This window comes from Xenopus tropicalis, chromosome 5, assembly GCF_000004195.4.
Source record: "Xenopus tropicalis strain Nigerian chromosome 5, UCB_Xtro_10.0, whole genome shotgun sequence".
Taxonomy (NCBI): Eukaryota; Metazoa; Chordata; class Amphibia; order Anura; family Pipidae; genus Xenopus; species Xenopus tropicalis.
The window spans coordinates 152,956,147-152,983,577 of record NC_030681.2 but is presented as its reverse complement, the minus strand read 5'-3'; the positions used below and the strand labels follow the sequence as shown (position 1 = coordinate 152,983,577).

Sequence of the window (27,431 nt, the reverse complement as noted above, 5' to 3'; positions counted from 1 at the left end):
AGCTAAATCAGGGCCGGGCTGCAGTTTTGTATTGAATTTTATTCATGGAATGAAGTGGCTGCAGCTGCACGGTTACCGGATTAATGTCTATCTGGTTGCTAGGGTCCAATTTAACCTAGCAACCAGGCAGTGGTTTGAAAGAAACATGGCAATACGAATAGAAAAGGGCTTGAATAGAAAGATAAGTAATAAAAATTAATAATAACAATAAAACTGGAGCCTCACAGAGCAATAGGATTTGGCTGCCGGGGTCAGTGACCCCCATTTGAAAGCTGCAAATAATTTAAAAAAAACGATAAAGAATAAATAATGAAGACTAATTGCAAAGTTGCTAAGAATAGTTAGTTAACTTAAAGGTCAACTAACCCTAAAAAAGCACAATTGGGGCATAACTCGACTTTTGAATGAGTTTTGTCTTTAATAAATTATTTAACCCTTTTATAGTTGGACGTAACCATCAGTCATGGAAAATATCTACATTGTGTTCTCCACCTTTTGGGCAAATTGAAATTAACTGAGAATTTTCATTCCTCCGGTGAAGGCAAATAATTCAAAAACTATAAATGAAAAATGAAGACCAATTGCAAAGTTGCTAAGATTAGGCCATTCTATAACATGCTAAAGGTTAACCCTTTAAAGAAACGCGGATACCTTCAGGCATACACACATACAGTCGCCTACATGTTCAGGAGTCAGAACCATAAACAGTCAGAGAAATAGGCCATTTCAATTTATCCTGAAAACTGACAATCTGCAAGGAATGTGTATTGGAAAGCTGCTTGGGAGTCAGGCAAAGGATTATGGGAAATGTAGTCTGACGTGTGTTTGGAAAGGCAATGTGGCTCAGTAGTAGCCAATAAACACGTCTCTCTCACTCGGGGGCCTCTGCTGAACCTGCAGGACTTTACTTTGGGGCTGTGTTGCAATGCTGCCCTAATGCCCCCCCCCCCCCCCCCAACACGAGGGTTGTATATAAATAGCGCGCTATTCTGGGAAATATAATACTTAGCATTCAGCAGGCAGGCCTCTCTTTTTCCTGTACTTACACTAATCTGATGGAAAGTCTGCAGGCAATTCATTAAACACATGGAATCATTTGGGCATCATTAATAATAAAGGCCCCTCTGGTCCCTCAGGGGCCCGGGCCCCAAATGCAGGAGGGAATATAAATATGTAAGGGGGTTGTTCACCTTTGAGTTCACTTTTAGTATGATGTAGAGAGGAATATTCTGAGATTATTTGCAGTTGGTCTTCATTTTTTTTATTATTTGCAGTTTTTTTTTATTAATTGAAATTTTTGATCTGGTTGCTAGGGTTCAAATTACCATAGCAACCAGAGAGTAGTTTGAATGAGAGACGGATATAGGAATAGAGGGGACCTGAATAGAAAGATAAGTAATAAAAATTAACAATAACAATAAAACTGGAGCAATAGCTTTTTGGCTGCCGGGGTCACTGACCCCCATTTAAACGATGTAAAGATAATGCAAATAATTTAAAGTAACACTGTCATTGGAAAACATGTTTATTACATAAGCCATCAGTTAATAGACCTTCCCCAGCTGAATCCTGCATTGTAATTGGTTTTTCCCCATGGGGCTAGCCACTCAATAGTAAGAAATCCAAGTCCGGCTTGGGACTCCTCCAGTTACATGGGAGTAGGAGAAACAATAGGTTAGCTGAAAGCAGTTCTAATGTGTAGCGCTGGCTGAAAGCTCAGACTCAGGCACACTTTACTGCTGCGCTGCAAGTTGGAGTGATATCCCCCCCCTCCCCCCCAGCAGCCGATCAGCAGAACAATGGGAAGGGAGCAAGATAGCAGCTCCCAGTAGGTATCAGAATAGCACTCAATAGTAAGAAATCCAAGTCCGGCTTGGGACTCCCCCAGTTACATGGGAGTAGGAGAAACAATAGGTTAGCTGAAAGCAGTTCTAATGTGTAGCGCTGGGTGAAAGCTCAGACTCAGGCACACTTTACTGCTGCGCTGCAAGTTGGAGTGATATCCCCCCCCTCCCCCCCAGCAGCCGATCAGCAGAACAATGGGAAGGGAGCAAGATAGCAGCTCCCAGTAGGTATCAGAATAGCACTCAATAGTAAGAAATCCAAGTCCGGCTTGGGACTCCTCCTGTTACATGGGAGTAGGAGAAACAATAGGTTAGCTGAAAGCAGTTCTAATGGGTAGCGCTGGCTGAAAGCTCAGACTCAGGCACAAGGCACTGGGATGGCGCCTACACACCAATATTACAGCTACAAATACATTTGTTGGTACAAGAATAAAAGGTTAAATGGCAGAGGGAATTATTTGCTGTGTAACAGTGTCATTTAGAGATACAAAGTGCCCCATAAATATCATGGCAGTGTCCCTTTAAATATTATAAAAAATAAATAATGAAGACCAATTGCAAAGTTACTTCGAATTAACCATTCTACAATATACCAAAAGTTAAATTAAAGGGAAACTAAACCCCCAAACAATGTAGGTCTCTATATAAATATATTGCATAAACAGCTCATATGTAAAACCCGGCTTCATCTAAATAAACCATTTTCATATAAATATACTTGTTTAGCAGTATGTGCCATTGGGTAATCCTAAATAGGAAACTGCCATTTTAAGCACTAAGGGCCGCCCCCTGGGATCATAGGAGTCACAGTGCACACAAACAAGGCAAGGCACACAGTTGTGTTTGTGAGAGAGATAGTGGCAGTTAACAGTGACAGTTGTGTCTGTGAGAAAGTGGCAGTTAGCAGTGACAGTTGTGTCTGCGAGAGAAAAAAGTGGCAGTTAGCAGTGATAGTTGTTGTGTCTGTGAGAGAAAGTGGCAGTTAGCAGTGACAGTTGTGTCTGCGAGAGAGAAAGTGGCAGTTAGCAGTGACAGTTGTGTCTGTGAGAAAGTGGCAGTTAGCAGTGACAGTTGTTGTGTCTGTGAGAGAAGGTGGCAGTTAGCAGTGACAGTTGTTGTGTCTGTGAGAGAGTGGCAGTTAGCAGTAACAGTTGTTGTGTCTGTGAGAAAGTGGCAGTTAGCAGTGGCAGTTGTGTCTGTGAGAGAAGGTGGCAGTTAGCAGTGACAGTTGTTGTGTCTGTGAGGGAAAGTGGCAGTTAGCAGAGACAGTTGGTGTGTCTGTGAGAGAGAGTGGCACTTAGCAGTGACAGTTGTGTCTGTGATAAAGTGGCAGTTAGTAGTGACAGTTGTTGGGTCTGTGAGAGAAAGTGGCAGTTAGCAGTGACAGTTGTTGTGTCTGTGAGAGAAAGTGGCAGTTAGCAGTGACAGTTGTGTTTGTGAGAGAGAAGGTGGCAGTTAGCAGTGACAGTTGGTGTGTCTGTGAGAGACAGTGGCAGTTAGCAGTGACAGTTGGTGTGTCTGTGAGAGACAGTGGCAGTTAGCAGTGACAGTTGGTGTGTCTGTGAGAGACAGTGGCAGTTAGCAGTGACAGTTGGTGTGTAAGAAAGCGAAGGTGTCTGTTTCAGATTATGTATATCTGCCCTGATGTATAGAAACAAAGGCCTTTCCTTCCTATGTGGGGCATTATAATGGGTTGCTATCCCCATACTGCCCGGCAACCAGGCAGGGGTGCAAATACAAAATTGGTGAAACAAAAACAGAAAAGAGGAGAGGGCCAGCATAGTGTTTGTAATGTAGCCTACGTGGGCATTCTGCCAGTCAGGGCCCCGGGGGGCTTCACCCCCTCCATTCAACTTTGCTTTAAGGTCAACTTGTCACTTGATTTGTTTCTACAGACGGCGGCCCCTGAGTGTGTGATCAGCTGACCTGCCCCCCCATCTGTATATTCAGCAGGGATAATCCCCTAATCCCCCCATACACAGTGATAGCGAGTAACTATGCCTGGAATCCTGCCTTGTTCCCTGCCCTTCTAAGGGCAAGTCAGACATCGCTTTATGGCGGGGTGAAGCAACAGTTTATCCTTATATTATATACAGGCCCCACGAGTAACTTATATATATATATATTCATGTATCTTCATTTGTCCAATAAATATAAATTGCAAAGAGGAATCATTTCCTGACACTCGTGACTCCATTTCCTTCCTGGCAAATTACAGCACTACTCACTTGCTTTATGGCCGGGAGTCTAAGTACAGCAATTTCCTGGCAATAGTATATTAAGGCAGCCATACAGATTGGCCAGATCACCAAACGAGAGGATCTTCTCCCAATATACCCACCTAGGGGGGCGATACCTGGCTAATTCCATCATCCAATCCGGTGGGAAAACCAAAGCTGCCGATCGACACCTGCCCGATTTTCGGCCATATATCGATTGGGGTAAAAGTCGGCCCGCACTGTGCACTTGGGGAAATGTGTTTTGTTTTTTTCTTATAAACATTTAACCCTTCCAACTCCTAATTAGCATATGCTAATTTATGCTAATCAGGATTCGGGTTCGGCCAGGTCCATGGATTCGGCTCAGACTCAGGCACACTTTACTGCTGCGCTGCAAGTTGGAGTGATATCCCCCCCCTCACCCCCAGCAGCCGATCAGCAGAACAATGGGAAGGGAGCAAGATAGCAGCTCCCAGTAGGTATCAGAATAGCACTCAATAGTAAGAAATCCAAGTCCGGCTTGGGACTCCTCCAGTTACATGGGAGTAGGAGAAACAATAGGTTAGCTGAAAGCAGTTCTAATGCTCTATATGCTCTTTTGTGTCTAATACAGAGCTCCCTGTTATCTGCTATGTGAGGAAAGTGCTTCTCCTGTGGGTAACAAAGCACCCGGAAATAATCAGGGGTAAAACATATGAATCCTGTCGGCACCCAGGGGGTTAAAGGGATCCTTATCAGGAAGGTTTATCTCTTTAATGTTGGAATTCTCAGTAATGTGATTACCCGGGATTGGTGGGGAGGGGGGGATTTTCGGCTACAATATAACCTATTCTTTATATGAGATCTGCCCAATGGCTCGAGACTCCCCTTTGCGTCATGGCAGAGGGATAATCCTAAACTGTCCAATCAGCCGCTCCGTCTCTAGGCAGCAGCAGTCCCGGCGGCGGGGCAGGTTGCACCACTTCATATTTATCTATAGAAGCAACTTTATGATTTCATTGGAAAGAGAGCCCTTGTGTTGGCAGTGTGTGCCCGGCAATATAATGGGCCCTTTGTACTGGTATTTACATGGGGCTGGGGCAAAATAAAATATGTAACCCCCAAACAATGTCGGTCTGTAAATAAATATATTGCATAAACAGCTCATATGTAAAACCCGGCTCCATCTAAATAAACCATTTTCATATAAATATACTTGTTTAGCAGTATGTGCCATTGGGTAATCCTAAATAGGAAACTGCCATTTTATGTACTAAGGGCCGCCCCCTGGGATCATAGGAGTCACAGTGCACACAAACAAGCCAAGGCACACATACATGCTAGGCCCCATCAGCCAATGAATGGGCAGAGTTCTGCCTTTTGCTCCCACACTACTTCCTGTTACAGTTAGAGCTGCATCACTTCCTGTCAGCTGATCTCTGAGGGGGCACACAGCCCATCACTAAATGGCGGCTCAAGGGAAAGGATGTAAAAGGGCAATATTTACTGATATATATATTCCAGTTTGGGGAGATTCTTTAATAGGCCCCTTAACATAATATACACTGTCTGTTGGTTACGTATTCATTCTGGGGGTGTAGTTTCCCTTTAAATCTGTATAATAATGGTGCCTTTGTTCCCCTCCTGCTGCCCCAGATCCTGTCCAACGTCGCCATCTACCTGTGCACCATCACCGTGGGCATCATGTCGTACTACATGGCCGACCGCAAGCACCGCAAAGCTTTTCTGGAAGCCCGCCAGTCTCTCGAGGTCAAACTCAACCTGGAAGAACAAAGTCAGCAGCAGGTAGGCCGAGCCTGGGGGGGCGGGGCAAGGATATCGGCAAGGCAACTGCAGCCACCAATCAGAAGAACTTGCCGTTAGGGAACACATTATCCACTGTCTTTTGCACCAATGACAAAATTATTGCCTCAGTTTGGGAAGACTACACCCTGACTGCCCTTGCACTAAAGGAACCCTTTCCTATCCTGTTTATGAAATCGTCTTTTTTATGTCATTGTATTTTTTTTATTCAGCCTTGTGCCTTTATATGGGCACAGAACCCCTCAGTGACTGCTAATATCCTTATCATTTACAGTAGGGGGTACATTATCCCTTATAATACATGAGTGATACTCAGAGTTCCCTGTATAACTCAGCCTGCAGCCTTGTGCCATTATATGGGCACAGAACCCCTCAGTGACTGCTAATATCCTTATCATTTACAGTAGGGGGTACATTATCCCTTATAATACATGAGTGATACTCAGAGTTCCCTGTATAACTCAGCCTGCAGCCTTGTGCCTTTATATGGGCACAGAGCCCCTCAGTGACTACTAATATCCTTATCAGTTACAGTAGGGGGTACATTATCCCTTATAATACATGAGTGATACTCAGAGTTCCCTGTATAACTCAGCCTGCAGCCTTGTGCCTTTATATGGGCACAGAACCCCTCAGTGACTGCTAATATCCTTATCATTTACAGTAGGGGGTACATTATCCCTTATAATACATGAGTGATACTCAGAGTTCCCTGTATAACTCAGCCTGCAGCCTTGTGCCTTTATATGGGCACAGAACCCCTCAGTGACTGCTAATATCCTTATCATTTACAGTAGGGGGTACATTATCCCTTATAATACATGAGTGATACTCAGAGTTCCCTGTATAACTCAGCCTGCAGCCTTGTGTCTTTATATGGGGGGCACAGAACCCCTCAGTGACTGCTAATATCCTTATCATTTACAGTAGGGGGTACATTATCCCTTATAATACATGAGTGATACTCAGAGTTCCCTGTATAACTCAGCCTGCAGCCTTGTGCCTTTATATGGGGGGGCACAGAACCCCTCAGTGACTTATAATATCCTTATCATTTACAGTAGGGGGTACATTATACCTTATAACACATGATAATATAAGGCAGCTGCAGATGAATGTTTATGTGTAGGTATCACGGGCCGGGTACCTGTAGGGGCCACACCATGTGTCTATGCTCCTTACCCTGCCTATTACCGCTGCTGCTGCTTCTCCCAGTGGCCCCAGGCCTTTCCCCTTTAGTTTATGCCTCACATTTTCCAATACTGTTGGATCCAATGGCAACGCTCATCCTGCCTAATCCTCTCCTTCCTGGGAAGTCCCAATGCTAAGGCTTCATCCAAACCCCCAGTTTATCTGACTGATAGGCACGTGTGTGCGTACATATGGGTCTCCCTACTGACGCTGAGCAGCAATGCTTTGTTCTGTCCATTATTATTATTATTATTATTAACATTTATTTATAAAGCGCCAACATATCCCGCAGCGCTGTACAATAAGTGGGTTTCATACATTGGGCATACAGAGTAACATATAAAGCAATCAGTAACCGATACAAGAGGGGAAGAGAGCCCTGCCCAAAAGAGCTTACACTCTACAAGGAGTAACATATAAAGCAACCAATAACCGATACAAGAGGGGAAGAGAGCCCTGCCCAAAAGAGCTTACAATCTACAAGGAGTAACATATAAAGCAACCAATAACCGATACAAGAGGGGAAGGGAGCCCTGCCCAAAAGAGCTTACACTCTACAAGGAGTAACATATAAAGCAACCAATAACCGATACAAGAGGGGAAGAGAGCCCTGCCCAAAAGAGCTTACAATCTACAAGGAGTAACATATAAAGCAACCAATAACCGATACAAGAGGGGAAGGGTGCCCTGCCCAAAAGAGCTTACACTCTACAAGGAGTAACATATAAAGCAACCAATAACCGATACAAGAGGGGAAGAGAGCCCTGCCCAAAAGAGCTTACAATCTACAAGGAGTAACATATAAAGCAATCAGTAACTGATACAGGAGGGGAAGAGAGCCCTGCCCAAAAGAGCTTACACTCTACAAGGAGTAACATATAAAGCAATCAATAACCGATACAAGAGGGGAAGGGAACCCTGCCCAAAAGAGCTTACACTCTACAAGGAGTAACATATAAAGCAATCAGTAACCGATACAAGAGGGGAAGGGAGCCCTGCCCAAAAGAGCTTACACTCTACAAGGAGTAACATATAAAGCAATCAGTAACCGATACAAGAGGGGAAGGGAGCCCTGCCCAAAAGAGCTTACACTCTACAAGAAGAAAGGGTTGAGACAATCCATCTGACAACATTTCTGGTGTCTAATTTGATTGATTGATTGGTTGGTTGATTGGCCACATAACTTGTGATTGTAGCAAACTTACGGCTTTGCAATATGTGTTGTTACATGTACATTCTGCATAAATTCTCCTATAAGGCACTCCTATGGGGTACAAGATGGGCATAGGCTGAAAAGCGGGGCATAGGCTGGCAAGATGGGCATAGGCTGGCAAGATGGGCATAGGCTGGAAAGGGGGGCATAGGCTGGTAAGAGGGGCATACGCAGGAAAGGGGGGCATAAGCTGGTAAGATGGGCATAAGCTGGAAAGGGGGGCATAGGCTGGAAAGGGGGGCATAGGCTGGTAAGATGGGCATAAGCTGGCAAGATGGGCATAGGCTGGCAAGATGGGCATAGGCTGGCATGAGGGGTATAGGCTGGCAAGATGGGCATAGGCTGGCAAGAGGGGCATAGGCTGGCAAGAGGGACATAGGCTAGCAAGATGGGCATAGGCTGGCAAGATGGGCATAGGCTGGCAAGAGGGGCATAGGCTGGCAAGAGGGGTATAGGCTGGCAAGAGGGGCATAGGCTGGAAAGGGGGGCATAGGCTGGCAAGATGGGCATAGCCTGGCAAGAGGGGCATAGGCTGGAAAGGGGGGCATAGGCTGGTAAGAGGGGCATACGCAGGAAAGGGGGGCATAAGCTGGTAAGATGGGCATAAGCTGGAAAGGGGGGCATAGGCTGGAAAGGGGGGCATAGGCTGGTAAGATGGGCATAGGCTGGCAAGAGGGGCATAGGCTGGCAAGATGGGCATAGACTGGCAAGATGGGCATAGGCTGGCAAGAGGGGTATAGGCTGGCAAGATGGGCATAGGCTGGCAAGATGGGCATAGGCTGGCAAGAGGGGCATAGGCTGGCAAGAGGGGCATAGGCTGGCAAGAGGGGCATAGGCTGGCAAGATGGGCATAGACTGGCAAGAGGGGCATAGGCTGGCAAGAGGGGCATAGGCTGGCAAGAGGGGCAAAGGCTGGCAAGAGGGGCATAGGCTGGCAAGAGGGGCAAAGGCTGGCAAGATGGGCAAAGGGGGGCATAGGCTGACAAGATGTGCATAGGCTGGCAAGATGTGCATAGGCTGGCAAGATGGGCATAGGCTGGCAGCATGAGCAGGATCAGGAAAGTAATGAAGAGCTTTAGGATTAAGCGACTTTCAATTAGAATACAAAGATTAAAGCTCAGAGGGACAGCCGGAGTCACCTATACCCACCCTTCCCCTGAACTACCGGCCGGGGCATCTGCGCCCACACATGGCACTGCCTTGCCCCTCTCTCCTCTCTCTCCTGTGACATAAGAACCGGCCTGGGCTATTTTCCTTTCCCTATGGGACCAAACTGTATATTATAACCTTATAAATGGTGCTTAGTGATGTCATCAGTTATAATCGGAGCTTAGTGATGTCATTTCTGTCACATGACTCACTGAAACCTGTATATTATAATAAATAAAGTTCCCCCTATTGTAACATATAGGGATATTATAAGCCCCCGAGGGGTTCCCTATAACATATAGTGAATAAAGTGCCCCCTATTGTAACATATAGGGATATTATAAGTCCCCGAGGGGTTCCCTATAACATATAGTGAATAAAGTGCCCCCTATTGTAACATATAGGGATATTATAAGTCCCCGAGGGGTTCCTTATAATATATAGTGAATAAAGTGCCCCCTATTGTAACATATAGGGATATTATAAGCACCCGAGGAGTTCCTTATAATATATAGTGAATAAAGTGCCCCCTATTGTAACATATAGGGATATTATAAGCACCCGAGGAGTTCCTTATAATATATAGTGAATAAAGTGCCCCCTATTGTAACATATAGGGATATTATAAGCCCCCGAGGAGTTCCTTATAATATATAGTGAATAAAGTGCCCCCTATTGTAACATATAGGGATATTATAAGCCCCAGAGGAGTTCCTTATAATATATAGTGAATAAAGTGCCCCCTATTGTAACATATAGGGATATTATAAGTCACAGAGGAGTTCCTTATAATATATAGTGAATAAAGTACCCCCTATTGTAACATATAGGGATATTATAAGCCCCCGAGAAGTTCCTTATAATATATAGTGAATAAAGTGCCCCCTATTGTAACATATAGGGATATTATAAGCCCCAGAGGAGTTCCTTATAATATATAGTGAATAAAGTACCCCCTATTGTAACATATAGGGATATTATAAGCCCCAGAGGAGTTCCTTATAATATATAGTGAATAAAGTACCCCCTATTGTAACATATAGGGATATTATAAGTCAACGAGGAGTTCAGCTTCATGCTTTTATAGAGGTCATGGAACTATACCTGTATATATACAGTATATATCCTTATATGTTACAACAGGGGGTACTCTATTCACTATATATCAGACTCCCTTTCTGGGCAGTGACATTCAGTAGCCATTTCCGCTAGGCCCAACCCACGGCACCAGAGAAAACAGTCTGCCGGTTTCGGGGGTTTTGCGGTAACATAGGCAAAGTTTTCCCAGGTTACTGTATCCATAGCAACTGTTGAGAAATTAGCTTCTAATGGTCTAGAGCAGTTAGAATAATTACATGAAAAACATCTGATTGATCGCTCTAGGCTGCAGGACTGGCCAGTCTGTCCCCATGTTACTCCATAATCATCCCCGGCCATTAGTCACATTTATACAGCTAATGTGTGCATCTTTGTCTGTGCTACTAATGTGGCCCTTGTACTGGGAACCCCATTCCTTCCCTGGCAAGAACACTGTCCCACTAACGGAGCCTCATAGTCACACAGGGGCTGTTCCTGCTGATTTGTGCTTAGTACAGGGGAATCCCTATGTGCCATAGTTTTATGGTATCTCTCTGTACAGGCTATGAGCAAACTTAGGGGGCTGTTCCTGCTGAATTGTGCTTAGTACAGGGGAATCCCTATGTGCCATAGTTTTATGGTATCTCTCTGTACAGGCTATGAGCAAACTTAGGGGGCTGTTCCTGCTGAATTGTGCTTAGTACAGGGGAATCCCTATGTGCCATAGTTTTATGGTATCTCTCTGTACAGGCTATGAGCAAACTTAGGGGGCTGTTCCTGCTGAATTGTGCTTAGTACAGGGGAATCCCTATGTGCCATAGTTTTATGGTATCTCTCTGTACAGGCTATGAGCAAACTTAGGGGGCTGTTCCTGCTGAATTGTGCTTAGTACAGGGGAATCCCTATGTGCCATAGTTTTATGGTATCTCTCTGTACAGGCTATGAGCAAACTTAGGGGGCTGTTCCTGCTGAATTGTGCTTAGTACAGGGGAATCCCTATGTGCCATAGTTTTATGGTATCTCTCTGTACAGGCTATGAGCAAACTTAGGGGGCTGTTCCTGCTGAATTGTACTTAGTATAGGGGAATCCTATTGGAAAATGATGATTATTTGCATGTGCACTTCCCCTTTAATACAATTTTGCTCTTTAAATGAGTCAGGATTTTGTTGTTGTTATATAAGAAATGTTTCCAGTGAATTCCCTTACCCCCAGCCCCTCGTCTTATTCTCATGTACAGGAAATCCCTTTAATAGATGCCGGCCAGCCATCTGCCCACGGACTAACAGCAAGAGAAACCCAATGTTTCCAGGGGCCCCTATTCATTTAATGCTAAAGAGGGGCCCCACGGAGCAGCAAACACGAGAGATCCAATAAGAATTCACGGGAGGGTTAACTTCCCCTTTACGTCTGCCTTCCCCTTGGGGAGACCACCCGTGGGTAGGGAGTCGCTGAGAGTTTTATACAGCAGTGAGCCCGGAACTCCCTGCAGCCTTGGAGGCAGGTGTAGGAGCGGGAACATCCCCCCCCCCACTCTTACAGTCACGTGGGATAAACCCAATTTAATTCCATCACTGGATTTCATGGTTCTTTACATATAAGTGAGTAGCTGGCCTATCGACTGCAGCAAATGCAATAGCTGCAGTACAGATATATGACGAGGGAAGGGATTCCCAGCAGCTTCAGCCTTGCATCAGACATATTTATATTTATTAATAATCTTTTCCAGCAGTAGAAAAATAATCTCACTATTATCTATATGACCTTAGTATGAAGAACCCCTTTCTTTGCTGATGGTTAAATCTCCCCTCCTGACATTAGTCATTATCAAAAAGAAAGGGCTTCTTTGTGCTATGGGTATAGGGATTATGGGATATTTTGCCTCTAGTTGAATTACAACTCCCAGCAACAGCAGGCCCTATAAAGCCAATTCTGCTAGCCACCAACGAGCCAATGGTTGCCCCCCAGATAAGCCGCTTCCATTTCTCCTGGTTAGGGGGGGGCTTCTGGTCCCTTCCCCCTGAGCTCTGTATGAAGATGATGGGCTTCGGCCCAGGGGGACGGTATGTATGGAATTCCCAGTATAGAACCTTCCATGCCATGTATGGAGCTCTCATTGGCCCAGGACGGGGCTCGGGGGCTTCGGGGCTGCACTTACAGTAACTGATCCGGTTTTGACTCACTGACAATTGTATGGTTAAATCCACAGATGGGTAGGTTAACCGTAAGCACGGTGGTGTTGTTGAACTACAACTCCCAGCATCCCCTGCCTGCCTGGCTGCAATGCTTTTTTTGATTCTGTTTCATTTCACACAGACATACTCCACATGCAGGGAAGCACTGATTTGCCTGGGGCCCCCAGCTGTGTCCCTGGGAAATAAGGAGGGGGGGGGGATTCAACGTCATGAAATGTTCAAGGCCTGAAAAACATGACCCATACAGATAGGCAAATGGTACATTCCAGTCCGACGTTATTATAAATTTATTTTGGCACCGGCACCCCCCACAGTCAGTAGGTCCCCGGGCCCTGGGAGTTATCTTTATAGGACGCACACATTTGGTCAGGGCTAACCTTGCCTTGGCTCCTTATACTTAGGGGGCTGTTCCTGCTGAATTGTGCTTAGTACAGGGGAATCCCTATGTGCCATAGTTTTATGGTATCTCTCTGTACAGGCTATGGGCAAACTTAGGGGGCTCTTCCTGCTGAATTGTGCTTAGTACAGGGGAATCCCTATGTGCCATAGTTTTATGGGATCTCTCTGTACAGGCTATGAGCAAACTTAGGGGGCTGTTCCTGCTGAATTGTGCTTAGTACAGGGGAATCCCTATGCTGCCATAGTTTTATGGTATCTCTCTATACAGGCTATGAGCAAACTTAGGGGGCTGTTCCTGCTGAATTGTGCTTAGTACAGGGGAATCCCTATGTGCCACAGTTTTATGGTATCTCTCTATACAGGCTATGAGCAAACTTAGGGGGCTGTTCCTGCTGAATTGTGCTTAGTACAGGGGAATCCCTATGTGCCATAGTTTTATGGTATCTCTCTGTACAGGCTATGAGCAAACTTAGGGGGCTGTTCCTGCAGTTTTCCCCTTTCCTGCTGTACCATAAAGAGGATATAAATGCAGTTTCATTGTTTTCTGACAAATCTAAATCTGGAAAGAGTGAGAATCTGTTCGGCACGTGATGTTCTCTCTCTGCCTAAAGGGCAACAATTCCACCGGGGGATGAAATGCGCACAGTGTGACTTGGTAGCAACTGACTGACATCATGGGGGTGCAAACCCTTCTGAAGATAACAGAGATGAATAAAGTTCCCATCATGCCCCGGGCAAGTAGTCATTTCCAGTGAGTTTCCCCCTGTATGCCAGTATGGTGATGGCAGGGGGTGATGGTGGGTACTGGGACAGCTGCCTGTTTGTGCCACAGCCCAGCAGTTTATCTTGCCCAAGCTCCATGTTTGCCCCCAGTAGAAGGGCGGCTTAGTGGTGGGTCGGGCAGGCAGCGTGGGTCGGGCAGGCAGCGTGGGTTCGAGCAGGCAGCGTGGGTTGGGGCAGGCAGCGTGGGTTGGAGCAGGCAGCGTGGGTTGGGGCAGGCAGCGTGGGTTGGGGCAGGCAGCGTGGGTCGGGGCAGGCAGCGTGGGTCGGGGCAGGCAGCGTGGGTCGGGGCAGGCAGCGTGGGTCGGGGCAGGCAGCATGTTGGGCAGGCAGCGTGGGTTGGGGCAGGCAGCATGTTGGGCAGGCAGCGTGGGTCGGGGCAGGCAGCATGTTGGGCAGGCAGCGTGGGTCGGAGCAGGCAGCATGTTGGGCAGGCAGCGTGGGTCGGAGCAGGCAGCATGTTGGGCAGGCAGCGTGGGTCGGGGCAGGCAGCATGTTGGGCAGGCAGCGTGGGTCGGGGCAGGCAGCATGTTGGGCAGGCAGGTCAGATGTTGCTGATGGATAAGGGCTCTGTGCATTGTTCCCCAGCCCAAAGGACTGACCCATAAATGCCCCATTGTTCCCCAGCCGGTTAGTAAGGAGCCTAAGGAAATTCACATGACTAATCTGACCCAGTTTGCATAACGAGGCGCAGCGACGAGATTAGAACTCAAATTAGAAACCAAATGAGAAACTGCTCCTAACGAGCCTGACAGCAACAAGCAGAAGCCCCACGAGCGTTACTACCTGCCCCAGTACTGACCCAGGGTGTCGGGCAGTACCATTGGGAGTAGCTGGGGGGGGCAGTACCATTGGGAGTAGCTGGGGGGGGGCAGTATCATTGGGAGTAGCTGGGGGGGGCAGTACCATTGGGAGTAGCTGGGGGGGGCAGTACCATTGGGAATAGCTGGGGGGGGCAGTACCATTGGGAGTAGCTGGGGGGGGCAGTACCATTGCGAGTAGCTGGGGGGGCAGTACCATTGGGAGTAGCTGGGGGGGGGCAGTACCATTGGGAGTAGCTGGGGGGGCAGTACCATTGGGAGTAGCTGGGGGGGGCAGTACCATTGGGAGTAGCTGGGGGGGCAGTACCATTGGGAGTAGCTGGGGGGGCAGTACCATTGGGAGTAGCTGGGGGGGCAGTACCATTGGGAGTAGCTGGGGGGGCAGTACCATTGGGAGTAGCTGGGGGGGGCAGTACCACTGGGAGTAGCTGGGGGGGCAGTACCATTGGGAGTAGCTGGGGGGGCAGTACCTTGGGAGTAGCTGGGGGGCAGTACCTTGGGAGTAGCTGGGGGGTGGCAGTACCATTGCGAGTAGCTGGGGGGGGCAGTACCACTGGGAGTAGCTGGGGGGGGCAGTACCTTGGGAGTAGCTGGGGGGGCAGTACCACTGGGAGTAGCTGGGGGGGCAGTACCATTGGGAGTAGCTGGGGGGGGCAGTACCATTGGGAGTAGCTGGGGGGGGCAGTACTATTGGGAGTAGCTGGGGGGGGCAGTACCATTGGGAGTAGCTGGGGGGCAGTACCATTGGGAGTAGCTGGTGGGCAGTACCATTGGGAGTAGCTTGGGGGGGCAGTACCATTGGGAGTAGCTGAGGGGGCAGTACCACTGGGAGTAGCTAGTGGGTGGGGCAGTACCATTGGGAGTAGCTGGGGGGGCAGTACCATTGGGAGTAGCTAGTGGGGGGGGCAGTACCATTGGGAGTAGCTGGGGGGGCAGGGAATGGGATGGGTTTGGGTGACTTTGGGTGCCCTTTGGGCGTTACTGCATTATGAAAAATAATATACCGACCTTATTGAAACAATGTGTTGTTGCTTTATGGCAATGATTCTCCCAATAGTGACATTGGTCAGAAGTCTCTGTAGGGAGGCGGAGCTGTGCAGCCTCTTGTTCAATAGGGCTTGTCCAACTGTGTATCCTGCACTCGATTGGCTGCCCAAAAAGCTATGGTGTTGGGTAGGTTGCTGGTAGTTAAATTGGTAGGGTGCAGGTTAGGGTGGGTTGGGTCTGGAGGTTGCTGGTAGTTAAATTGGTAGGGTGCAGGTTAGGGTGGGTTGGGTCTGGAGGTTGCTGGTAGTTAAATTGGTAGGGTGCAGGTTAGGGTGGGTTGGGTCTGGAGGTTGCTGCTAGTTAAATTGGTAGGGTGCAGGTTAGGGTGGGTTGGGTTGGGTCTAGAGGTTGCTGCTAGTTAAATTGGTAGGGTGCAGGTTAGGGTGGGTTGGGTCTGGAGGTTGCTGCTAATTAAATTGGTAGGGTGCAGGTTAGGGTGGGTTGGGTCTGGAGGTTGCTGCTAGTTAAATTGGTAGGGTGCAGGTTAGGGTGGGTGCAGGTTAGGGTGGGTTGGGTTGGGTCTAGAGGTTGCTGCTAGTTAAATTGGTAGGGTGCAGGTTAGGTTGGGTTGGGTCTGGAGGTTGCTGGTAGTTAAATTGGTAGGGTGCAGGTTAGGGTGGGTTGGGTTGGGTCTAGAGGTTGCTGGTAGTTAAATTGGTAGGGTGCAGGTTAGGGTGGGTTGGGTCTGGTGGAACACTTACTCTGGAAATAGGCTTCTGCACCTCACCTCCCATATTGCACCCTCCCTCAGGAGATGTTACAGTTGGTTTGACCCTGACACCAGGGCAGGGAGAGGGTAGTTAGTGGGTCGGGTAGTGGTTCCAAATGTTGAGAAATATAAGTTACAAGAGTGAGCCCCCCCCGTTAGACCTGTGCACCCCCATGTCCCAGTAGATGTTGGTTCTTGGGAAACTATGGGATTATGGAAAGACACCGCTCTGTAGGCCTAGGGCAGAGGGTTCATGGAAAGTTCCGTGCTGAAATTATCTACTTACCTACAAAGGTAGGAAATAGTGTTAATTGTAGTATTAAAGCTGTTTGTGGGACATGATGGGCCAAACCATAAAGGGGGTGCAACTGGTACCAGAGACTGAAAGTCGGGGGGGGGGAGGTTGGGGCAGACATTTTCATTGAGGGATAAAGGGACAGATCTCACCAATATGGCTACAGTCAGAAACTGCCCAAAATGAATGAGGTTAATTGGCCGCCACCCATCTGGATTAACCCTTACAGCCTGAACCCATAAAGGGTTAACCAGCCTATGGCCTGACATTAAGGACTGGGAGAGACCACCCCCTACCGTTGGGCAAGCAGCGCTCACTCACTCGTTAGTACTAAATGCATAACGAGGCTGGCAGCCAATTACTGGGCTTGGGGCCCCAGGGACGGGGCCAGGTTAAGTTGTGTTTGTGTGCATCTATTTATTTATATACACTATTGCCATCATAATAATAACAGAGCGGCGCCGGGAGAATAAAGGGACACACTATAACCCTGTATGGAAAGAGCTGCAGCCTGACGAACTACAACTCCCAGCTGGGGGCTCATACTGGCATTCTGGGAAATGTAGTTCTGCAACAGCCGGCGAGCAGGAAGGTCATTGGCTACAGGATGAGAAACAAAGAGTTGGGAAAGTTCTTAGGGGTTGTTCACTTTTAGTGTGATGGAAACAGTGCTATTTTGAGACAATTTGCAGTTGGTCTTCATTTTTTTTTGTTACTGGTAGTTTTATAATCATTTTACCCTTTTTTCCAGTTTGGAATTTCAACAGTTATCTGGTTGCTAGGGTCCAAATTACCCTGGTATCCATGGAATGGTTTGAGAGAGAGACTGATATATGAATAGGGGAGGGGCTGAGTAGAAAGATAAGGAATAAAAAGTAACAATAACAATAAAACTGGAGCCTCACAGAGCAATAGTTTTTGGTTGCCGGGGTCAGTGACCCCCATTTGAAAGCTGGGAAGAGGCAGGCGAAGAAGACAAATAGCTTAAAAACTATAAAAGATAAAAAATGAAGACCAGTTGAAAAGCTGCTGAGAATTGTCCATTCTATGAGATAGTAAAATAGTAACGCAAAGGTGAGCAACCAACGTACTGGGAATTTGTAGCTTTTCTAAGCCTAAAAGCTGCATTTTATATACTGTAGTCACTGTTCCAGCCACGGGGGGCAGCAGCCCTATACCAGTAAGGATCCTTCCCAGCGGCCCCCAGTAACTCCCCATCTGGGATCTTATTGGGCCATCTTTTGTGTGTCAGTGGCACTGCACGTGCTCAGTGGGCTGCTGCTGGGAAGCTGAGCTTAGGGGGCGTGGCAAACTATTGAGCCAAAAATGATTTCCACTCTCATAGAAACTGTTGCTACAGGGCTGATTATTACATTCTGATGCAGACTGCACTGATTTCTATGGTGCCATGTAATGTGTAATCTGAATTTATTACATATCGGCCTTGTACTGTGACTGTTATATTGTATATTTATACATATATATATTGTAAAGTACAACTCCCGACACCCCCCCGGCTCTGTAACACACAGCAGCTCGGGGTAATGGAGTCCGTTCCTGCTGTGAGGGCCCCATGACGTGTGGCTCTGTTATCAGGCGCAGACATCACTCAGATTGGTCGGAAACGGCCCAATAATCTGCCTGTGTGGCCGGATTTAGAAAAACATCTTGGAAGTGGGTTTGAAGGGGGGGGCGGATCCTTTGCAGCTGGGGGAGGTGATGATTGGCCGATGAGGAATTTCCTTTGGGTTCATAGGAAAGTGCAGAGCAAGTACCTGCCCCAAGCTGTTATAAATATATATATATATATATCCATTGCCTCTGTCTGACTCCTGCACACGGGGCAATTAGTGGGGTCATACAGTTTAATAGCCCCCCACCCACCATCTCTCCCTACTATACCTGCTACTTGGGCAGAAATACAGGGGGGAACAGGCCTCAGCCCTTGGGCACGTAGCAACCAATCAGCATTCATGATACTTTTTACTAGAGGGTAGTGGGTGCAGGGATCAGCTTACCAGTGGGTCAGGTAACATTCATATTAACTGCTCAGTGGGTTTCCCTTGGCCTGGGACCAGGTGGGGGGGGGGGGGGGTGTGAGAGGAAGAGGATGGTGAAGAATGGAGCTGGGATGTAACATTGCACGCTGGTTACTATGGCAACACAGACTAGTGATTTGTGAGACTGGAAGTGGCGGCTTCCCGCACATGTAAATAAATCAGGAAAAATCAGCAAATTCCCCAAACAAAATACACTTTACAGCACATTCACCAATAAATCTCCTTAGTATATCGCTGTATTATTTAGGGGGTTGGGTTTTTATTTTCCACATATATTCAGTGATCCCCCCCCCCCCGCCCAAACACAATAACCCCCAGGTCCCTGCTCCTCTTGGACCCTTGGGTGGGTGCTGCTCATAGTCTGAGAGTGAATATATCATTTAGACTGTAAGCTCTGTGGGACAGGCAACGCTTCCTATAGAGTTTCCCAACGCTGGGCATTTAATGTTATTTCTGTGGCCCTGTGTGGCCCTCCCGTCAGCGCAGGTAATTAGCCAATAGCAATCATGTGATAGGGGTGCGGGGAATAGGTGGGGAGGCGCCATGTTGTACCAACAACCCTCAGTGACGTAACTGGCACCCAGGGGAGCCCTCCCAGCACCCCAGGGCTGCGCGGAACCGTTACCAGGGCTGGTGCTGCTGTGGGAATATTTTGAATGCTGTGCGGCTATTTCAGCTGCTGATGACACCGCTGCCTTTGTGCCCTAATGATGTAGATAATGTGCACGTTTATAGAGGATGGACACTATTGTCTTGCTTTATGGCTGAGATTCTAGCTATCTGTATAACAGAGCATTCTGTCACAGTGGCACAGATCCTATCTGATCCCCCCATTGTAAGCAGCAGTCCTGCCCTGCTTTATGGCTGAGATTCTAGCTATCTGTATAACAGAGCATTCTGTCACAGTGGCACAGATCCTATCTGATCCCCCCATTGTAAGCAGCAGTCCTGTCCTGCTTTATGGCTGAGATTCTAGCTATCTGTATAACAGAGCATTCTGTCACAGTGGCACAGATCCTATCTGATGCCCCCCCCATTGTAAGCAGCAGTCCTGCCCTGCTTTATGGCTGAGATTCTAGCTATCTGTATAACAGAGCATTCTGTCACAGTGGCACAGATCCTATCTGATCCCCCCATTGTAAGCAGCAGTCCTGCCCTGCTTTATGGCTGAGATTCTAGCTATCTGTATAACAGAGCATTCTGTCACAGTGGCACAGATCCTATCTGATCCCCCCATTGTAAGCAGCAGTCCTGCCCTGCTTTATGGCTGAGATTCTAGCTATCTGTATAACAGAGCATTCTGTCACAGTGGCACAGATCCTATCTGATCCCCCCATTGTAAGCAGCAGTCCTGCCCTGCTTTATGGCTGAGATTCTAGCTATCTGTATAACAGAGCATTCTGTCACAGTGGCACAGATCCTATCTGATCCCCCCATTGTAAGCAGCAGCCCTGCCCTGCTTTATGGCTGAGATTCTAGCTATCTGTATAACAGAGCATTCTGTCACAGTGGCACAGATCCTATCTGATCCCCCCATTGTAAGCAGCAGCCCTGCCCTGCTTTATGGCTGAGATTCTAGCTATCTGTATAACAGAGCATTCTGTCACAGTGGCACAGATCCTATCTGATCCCCCCCATTGTAAGCAGCAGTCCTGCCCTGCTTTATGGCTGAGATACTAGCTATCTGTATAACAGAGCATTCTGTCACAGTGGCACAGATCCTATCTGATCCCCCCATTGTAAGCAGCAGTCCTGCCCTGCTTTATGGCTGAGATTCTAGCTATCTGTATAACAGAGCATTCTGTCACAGTGGCACAGATCCTATCTGATCCCCCCATTGTAAGCAGCAGTCCTGCCCTGCTTTATGGCTGAGATTCTAGCTATCTGTATAACAGAGCATTCTGTCACAGTGGCACAGATCCTATCTGATCCCCCCCATTGTAAGCAGCAGTCCTGCCCTGCTTTATGGCTGAGATTCTAGCTATCTGTATAACAGAGCATTCTGTCACAGTGGCACAGATCCTATCTGATCCCCCCCCCCATTGTAAGCAGCAGCCCTGCCCTGCTTTATGGCTGAGATTCTAGCTATCTGTATAACAGAGCATTCTGTCACAGTGGCACAGATCCTATCTGATCCCCCCATTGTAAGCAGCAGTCCTGCCCTGCTTTATGGCTGAAATCTATATAAATAAATTCTGAGACCACTTTGGTCTGGGATTATTTGACTTTTAATTAGTAGTGGGGGTGAGATAGGAAAGCCCAACAAGGCAAATGAAACACCCCAAGCATGATGTATGATTTGATAGAAAACCAGTATATATCAATGCTATGTAAATAAATGATTATACTAATACTGTTTTCCCCAGGTGATACAGATACTAAAGAGCCTATTAGTTGAAACCAATGTTACAGCGACACCTAGTGGTGCATAAATATATATAAATATTATATTGAAAACAGCTCTTCTATTGGTCCATGGGAAGATACAAGCTGGGGCTATAGAAAGATGATGATGATGGCAATGTCTGTAAGGCATTTGGGGGGCTGAATCTGGTTCCATGGAACAATCGCTCTAAAGTACAAACATTGTCCAGTGCTGAACTATAAAGCCATGTGACTTGGCCAATGCACAATGAGGTCCAATCACATTACTAGTTACATCTCCTGTTCTTGTTGTGCTGCAGGAGAGGCTCCTTCTGTCCATCCTGCCCAAGCACATTGCCGACGAGATGCTGAAGGACATGAAGAAGGACCAGAAGCAGAAGGAACTTCAGCAGTTTAACACCATGTACATGTACAGACATGAGAATGTCAGGTATGATAACCCCGCCCCCGAGGAACTGTAAGACTGCTACCCTGAAGTTATTGGGTACAGCATTTTGGTTAAGTTCACGGGGGCCCTTATAAGTACGGTTTGGCCCTGACAACTAAGCAGTATGGTGTTTCTTAGTATAGTATAATAGTATAAGTCCACCAATCAGAAGTTAGCTTTTGTTAGTCTATTAGAAGTTTGAAAATGAAAGCAAAGCTCTAATTGGCTAACTCTCGCTCCCTCCCCAGCATACTCTTCGCTGACATTGTTGGATTTACGCAGCTGTCGTCGTACTGTAGCGCCCAGGAACTGGTCAAGCTGCTCAATGAACTCTTTGCCCGATTCGACAAACTGGCAGCGGTAAGTTGTGGGGTTTTTCCAACATTTTTACCTCAAATGCTAGGGCCCAAGTACAAATACTGGAAATTGTATAGCCAATCGTATGTCATGATTCAAGTTCCCGGAGGCTGTAGGAACATAGGGTTAATGCGCTTCCATTACTGCCGGCCTGGGGCCACAAGCATCAGATATTATCTGTACAGGTATGGGATCCCTTATCCGGAAACCCATTATCCAGAAAGCTCCGAATTACGGAAAGCCCATTTCCCATAGACTCCATTTTAATCAAATAATTCAGAATTTTAAAACCGATTTCCTTTTTCTCTGTAATAATAAAACAGTACCTGTACTTGATCCCAACTAAGATATAATTACCCCTTATTGGGGCAGAACAGCCCTATTGGGTTTATTTAATGGTTAAATGATTCCCTTTTCTCTGTAATAATAAAACAGTACCTGTACTTGATCCCAACTAAGATATAATTACCCCTTATTGGGGGCAGAACAGCCCTATTGGGTTTATTTCATGGTTAAATGATTCCCTTTTCTCTGTAATAATAAAACAGTACCTGTACTTGATCCCAACTAAGATATAATTACCCCTTATTGGGGCAGAACAGCCCTATTGGGTTTATTTCATGGTTAAATGATTCCCTTTTCTCTGTAATAATAAAACAGTACCTGTACTTGATCCCAACTAAGATATAATTACCCCTTATTGGGGCAGAACAGTCCTATTGGGTTTATTTAATGGTTAAATGATTCCCTTTTCTCTGTAATAATAAAACAGTACCTGTACTTGATCCCAACTAAGATATAATTACCCCTTATTGGGGCAGAACAGCCCTATTGGGTTTATTTAATGGTTAAATGATTCCCTTTTCTCTGTAATAATAAAACAGTACCTGTACTTGATCCCAACTAAGATATAATTACCCCTTATTGGGGGCAGAACAGCCCTATTGGGTTTATTTAATGGTTAAATGATTCCCTTTTCTCTGTAATAATAAAACAGTACCTGTACTTGATCCCAACTAAGATATAATTACCCCTTATTGGGGCAGAACAGTCCTATTGGGTTTATTTAATGGTTAAATGATTCCCTTTTCTCTGTAATAATAAAACAGTACCTGTACTTGATCCCAACTAAGATATAATTACCCCTTATTGGGGCAGAACAGCCCTATTGGGTTTATTTAATGGTTAAATGATTCCCTTTTCTCTGTAATAATAAAACAGTACCTGTACTTGATCCCAACTAAGATATAATTACCCCTTATTGGGGCAGAACAGCCCTATTGGGTTTAATTAATGATTTATTGATTTTTTAGTAGACTTAAGGTATGAGATCCAAATGACGGAAAGACCCCTTATCTGGAATACCCTTGGTCCCAAGCATTCTGGATAACGGGTCTTATACCTGTATATCATCAGCCCCGCGAGCCCTGTGTAGTGCTGTGCCCCTCATACACTGACATAATTATACAATTTGCAGTTTTTATACAAAATTGGGATTTTCCAAAAAAATGTATATGACTATTTGTTCTTTAGTTTGGAATTTAAACTGTGATATGGTTGCTAGGGTCCCATGTACCCTAACAACCAGGCAGCATAGGACGCCGGCCTGCTTGTGACCATCACAAGCATTCTGGTTGCCAGGACTACACGCCCTAGAAACCAGGCAGCAATTTTAGATCCCATTGGAAAGAAGCACAACAGAAAGAGTAAATAATTAAAGGGCAACTTTACCTTACGTTTAGCACGAGGAAAACGTTATGCAACAACTTCACGCTTTCGCTTGTTTTGCAGAAAAACCACCAGCTGCGCATTAAGATTTTGGGCGACTGTTACTACTGCATCTGCGGCCTCCCCGACTACCGGGAGGATCACGCTGCCTGCTCCATAATGATGGGACTTGCTATGGTGGATGCCATATCGTGAGTATTCCCAGCACAACTACACGGGGCAGGAAAGGTCTGTGTTAGAATGATCCATACAATTGGGTCCAAAGTTTGCCAGAGGGCTATGAACCCATAGCAACGAATCAGCAGGTAGCATTTTTCATGGTTGCTATGGGTTACTAGACCTGTTATGGCACAGTATGTCTAACCTGTATTTGTACTTACTGTATATACTGATTCCATGTTGGATCTGCGCTTAGCACACTGCAGTATTACAGGTGGGAAACGTGGCTTTGAGTCGCTGGCTTGCAGAGAAAGGTGGGAGCAGTGGAGTCTCTTTTTGTTGCCCATTTTGCATAGGGAAATGCCCAGTTTATACTAGCCCTTAGATGGGTAAAGGCTAATGATACCATATAATACAAACATGTTCCTGCCCTACAGCCTCCACCATTTTATCCTTTCTTCCTACTGCCACCATATTGTCTTGCCCTACTGTCTCCATCTTGCCCTACTGTCTCCATCTTGCCCTACTGTCTCCATCTTGCCCTACTGTCTCCATCTTGCCCTACTGTCTCCATCTTTCCCTACTGTCTCCATCTTGCCCCACTGTCTCCATCTTGCCCTACTGTCTCCATCTTGCCCTACTGTCTCCATCTTGCCCTACTGTCTCTATCTTGCCCTACTGTCTCCATCTTGCCCTACGGTCTCCATCTTGCCCTACTGTCTCCATCTTGCCCTACTGTCTCCCTCTTGTCCCTCTTTCTCCCTCTTGCCCTTCTGTCTCCATCTTGCCCTACTGTCTCCATCTTGCCCTACTGTCTCCATCTTGACCTACTGTCTCCATCTTGCCCTACTGTCTCCATCTTGCCCTACTGTCTCCATCTTGCCCTACTGTCTCCATCTTGCCCTACTGTCTCCATCTTGTCCTCCTGTCTCTATCTTGCCCTGTCTTAATTTTAACCTGCTGTCTCCATCTTGCCCTACTGTCTCCATCTTGACCTACTGTCTCCATCTTGCCCTACTGTCTCCATCTTGCCCTACTGTCTCCATCTTGCCCTACTGTCTCCATCTTGCCCACTGTCTCCATCTTGCCCTTCTGTCTCCATCTTGTCCTCCTGTCTCTATCTTGCCCTGTCTTAATTTTAACCTGCTGTCTTCATCTTGTCCTAACTTTTCCATCTTGCCCTACTGTCTCCATCTTAGTTTAGTGTCTTCATCTTGTCCTACTGTCTCCATCTTGCCCTGTTGTCTTCATTTTACCCTACTGTTTTCTGCTTTTTCCATCTTCTCCTAGTGTTTCTGTTTTGCCCAACAGTCTCCCTCTTGCTTTACACTCCTTTCCTTATGTTTTCGTGTTGTTCTGCTGTCTTCATCTTGTCCTAACTTTTCCATCTTGTTTTACTGTCTCCATCTTAGTTTAGTGTCTTCATCTTGTCCTACTGCCTCCATCTTGCCCTACTGTCTCCATCTTGCCCTACTGCCTCCATCTTGCCCTACTGCCTCCATCTTGCCCTACTGTCTCCATCTTGCCCTACTGTCTCCATCTTGTCCTACTGTCTCCATCTTGCCCTACTGTCTCCATCTTGGCCTACTGTCTCCATCTTACCTTACTGTCTCCATCTTGCCCTACTGTCCCCATCTTACCCTACTGTCTCCATCTTGCCCTACTGTCTCCATCTTGTCCTACTGTCTCCATCTTGCCCTACTGTCTCCATCTTGCCCTACTGTCTCCATCTTGCCCTACTGTCTCCATCTTGTCTCCTATAAAACACTCTTGTTCCTAAAACTGCTATACCGCAGGGCCCCTGTATGTGCAGGACCACGGGACACCGCCCCTATCTGGAATCCCAGGACAGAGATGGAAAATCCTAACTTTTCTTTGTTTTTATCCCCGCGGTGCATTTTATTGTGCAGTTACGTGAGAGAGAAGACAAAAACAGATGTGGATATGCGCGTTGGAGTCCATTCAGGGACAGTCATCGGCGGGGTCCTGGGGCAGAAACGCTGGCAATATGACGTTTGGTCCACAGATGTCACCTTGGCCAACAAGATGGAGGCTGGAGGCATACCAGGGTAGGGAACGAGGCTGCAATGGTCATGTTTTAATTTCTTTTTAAATAAAGGCATGAAGCAACTTGCTGCCCACGTGCCCTCAGACATTACATGCCCCAAGTTGCCCATTTTGTACTTCTAATAACGTCATGTGTTACTGATGATATTTCCATTCTGCCTGCAGAAGAGTCCATATTTCCCAAAGTACCTACGACTGCCTGAAGGGGGAGTTTGAGGTGGAGCCAGGGGAAGGGGGTACAAGGTGCGACTATCTAAGAGAAAAGGGCATCGTGACCTACCTTGTTATCGTACCAAAGCAGCCAATAAACAAGAATGGCATCAACGGGGTGGTGAGTCTTGGCTTTGCCAGGTCCGTGTTGGCTTGGGTCTCATTGGAGGGGCCCTCACCTCGGTGGAGGAAGGGAATATAAATTATGGGACTTGGGAGGCACCATATCCAGGATTTGGTTTGAGATTCTGATTCTGTAGGTCTCCTTAATGTTCACCCAACTGGTTCTTAATCCTTTCTCCTCCTTGTCTCGTTCCATTCAGAAGCTGTCGCTGACGTCGTCCCACGGGAACTCTCCGCAGCTCATTAACACCAAGGAATGCAATGGCAGCATCCACACCACCTGTACCACTCCAGATGAGAACGAGGAGCTGGACACTAGGGTGAGGAGGGCAATAACTGTGGGGTCGTATTTTGTCTCAGATACGTCCATAGTTGCAAAGCCTCAGGGTTGCCATTATCGGATAAATCTTCCATTCCAAACCTGTGTGTGGGCTCTTTCTATGATGAGGAGACCTTCTCCCTTGGATCATCCCGTTCCTCTAAAGATGAGAGAGGTGTCTAAATAGCTGGGCAGTATGGGGTGTATTTACAACTTGGTACCACAGAGACCTTATCCGCACACCCTAGCGCTCCAAACCTATATGCCCGGTGCACACTGCTGGAGGGATCGGCACCCTCCAAAAATAGTACAACAACAAAAAAGCAAATGGCACTCAGGGCTGTAAACAAGGGAAAAACCCTTAAAGAATTTTTTATTGCGGAGGTGCAACGTTTCGGGGCAACGTGACCCCTTTATCAAGCATGATAAAGGGGTCACGTTGCCCCGAAACGTTGCACCTCCGCAATAAAAAATTCTTTAAGGGTTTTTCCCTTGTTTACAGCCCTGAGTGCCATTTGCTTTTTTGTTGTTGTGTATTTACAACTTGGCAAGGTTGCCAAATGGATGTCGATGGATGCCCTACTGTCTCCATCTTGCCCTACTGTCTCCATCTTGCCCTACTGTCTCCATCTTGCCCTACTGTCTCCATCTTGCCCTGTTGTCTTCATTTTACCCTACTATTTCCTGCTTTTTCCATCTTCTTCCGTTTTGCCCAACAGTCTCCCTCTTGCTTTACACTCTCCATCCTGTCCTAATGTCTTCATGTTGTTCTGCTGACTGTCTCCATCTTGCCCTACTGTCTCCATCTTTCCCTACTGTCTCCATCTTGCCCTACTGTCTCCATCTTGCCCTACTG

At 46.8% G+C, this 27,431-nt stretch overlaps 1 protein-coding gene across 1 annotated transcript in view; it reads left to right on the top strand.

Moving 5' to 3' along the window:
• The window catches only part of dnajc27 (DnaJ heat shock protein family (Hsp40) member C27), a 68,077-nt gene that overhangs the window by 31,771 nt on the left and 8,875 nt on the right, over positions 1-27,431 (top strand). The window contains 7 exon segments of the mRNA NM_001102684.1: positions 5,699-5,848; positions 21,485-21,615; positions 21,861-21,972; positions 23,761-23,888; positions 25,767-25,925; positions 26,089-26,254; positions 26,457-26,576. Coding sequence (NP_001096154.1) covers positions 5,699-5,848; positions 21,485-21,615; positions 21,861-21,972; positions 23,761-23,888; positions 25,767-25,925; positions 26,089-26,254; positions 26,457-26,576 — 966 coding nt within the window.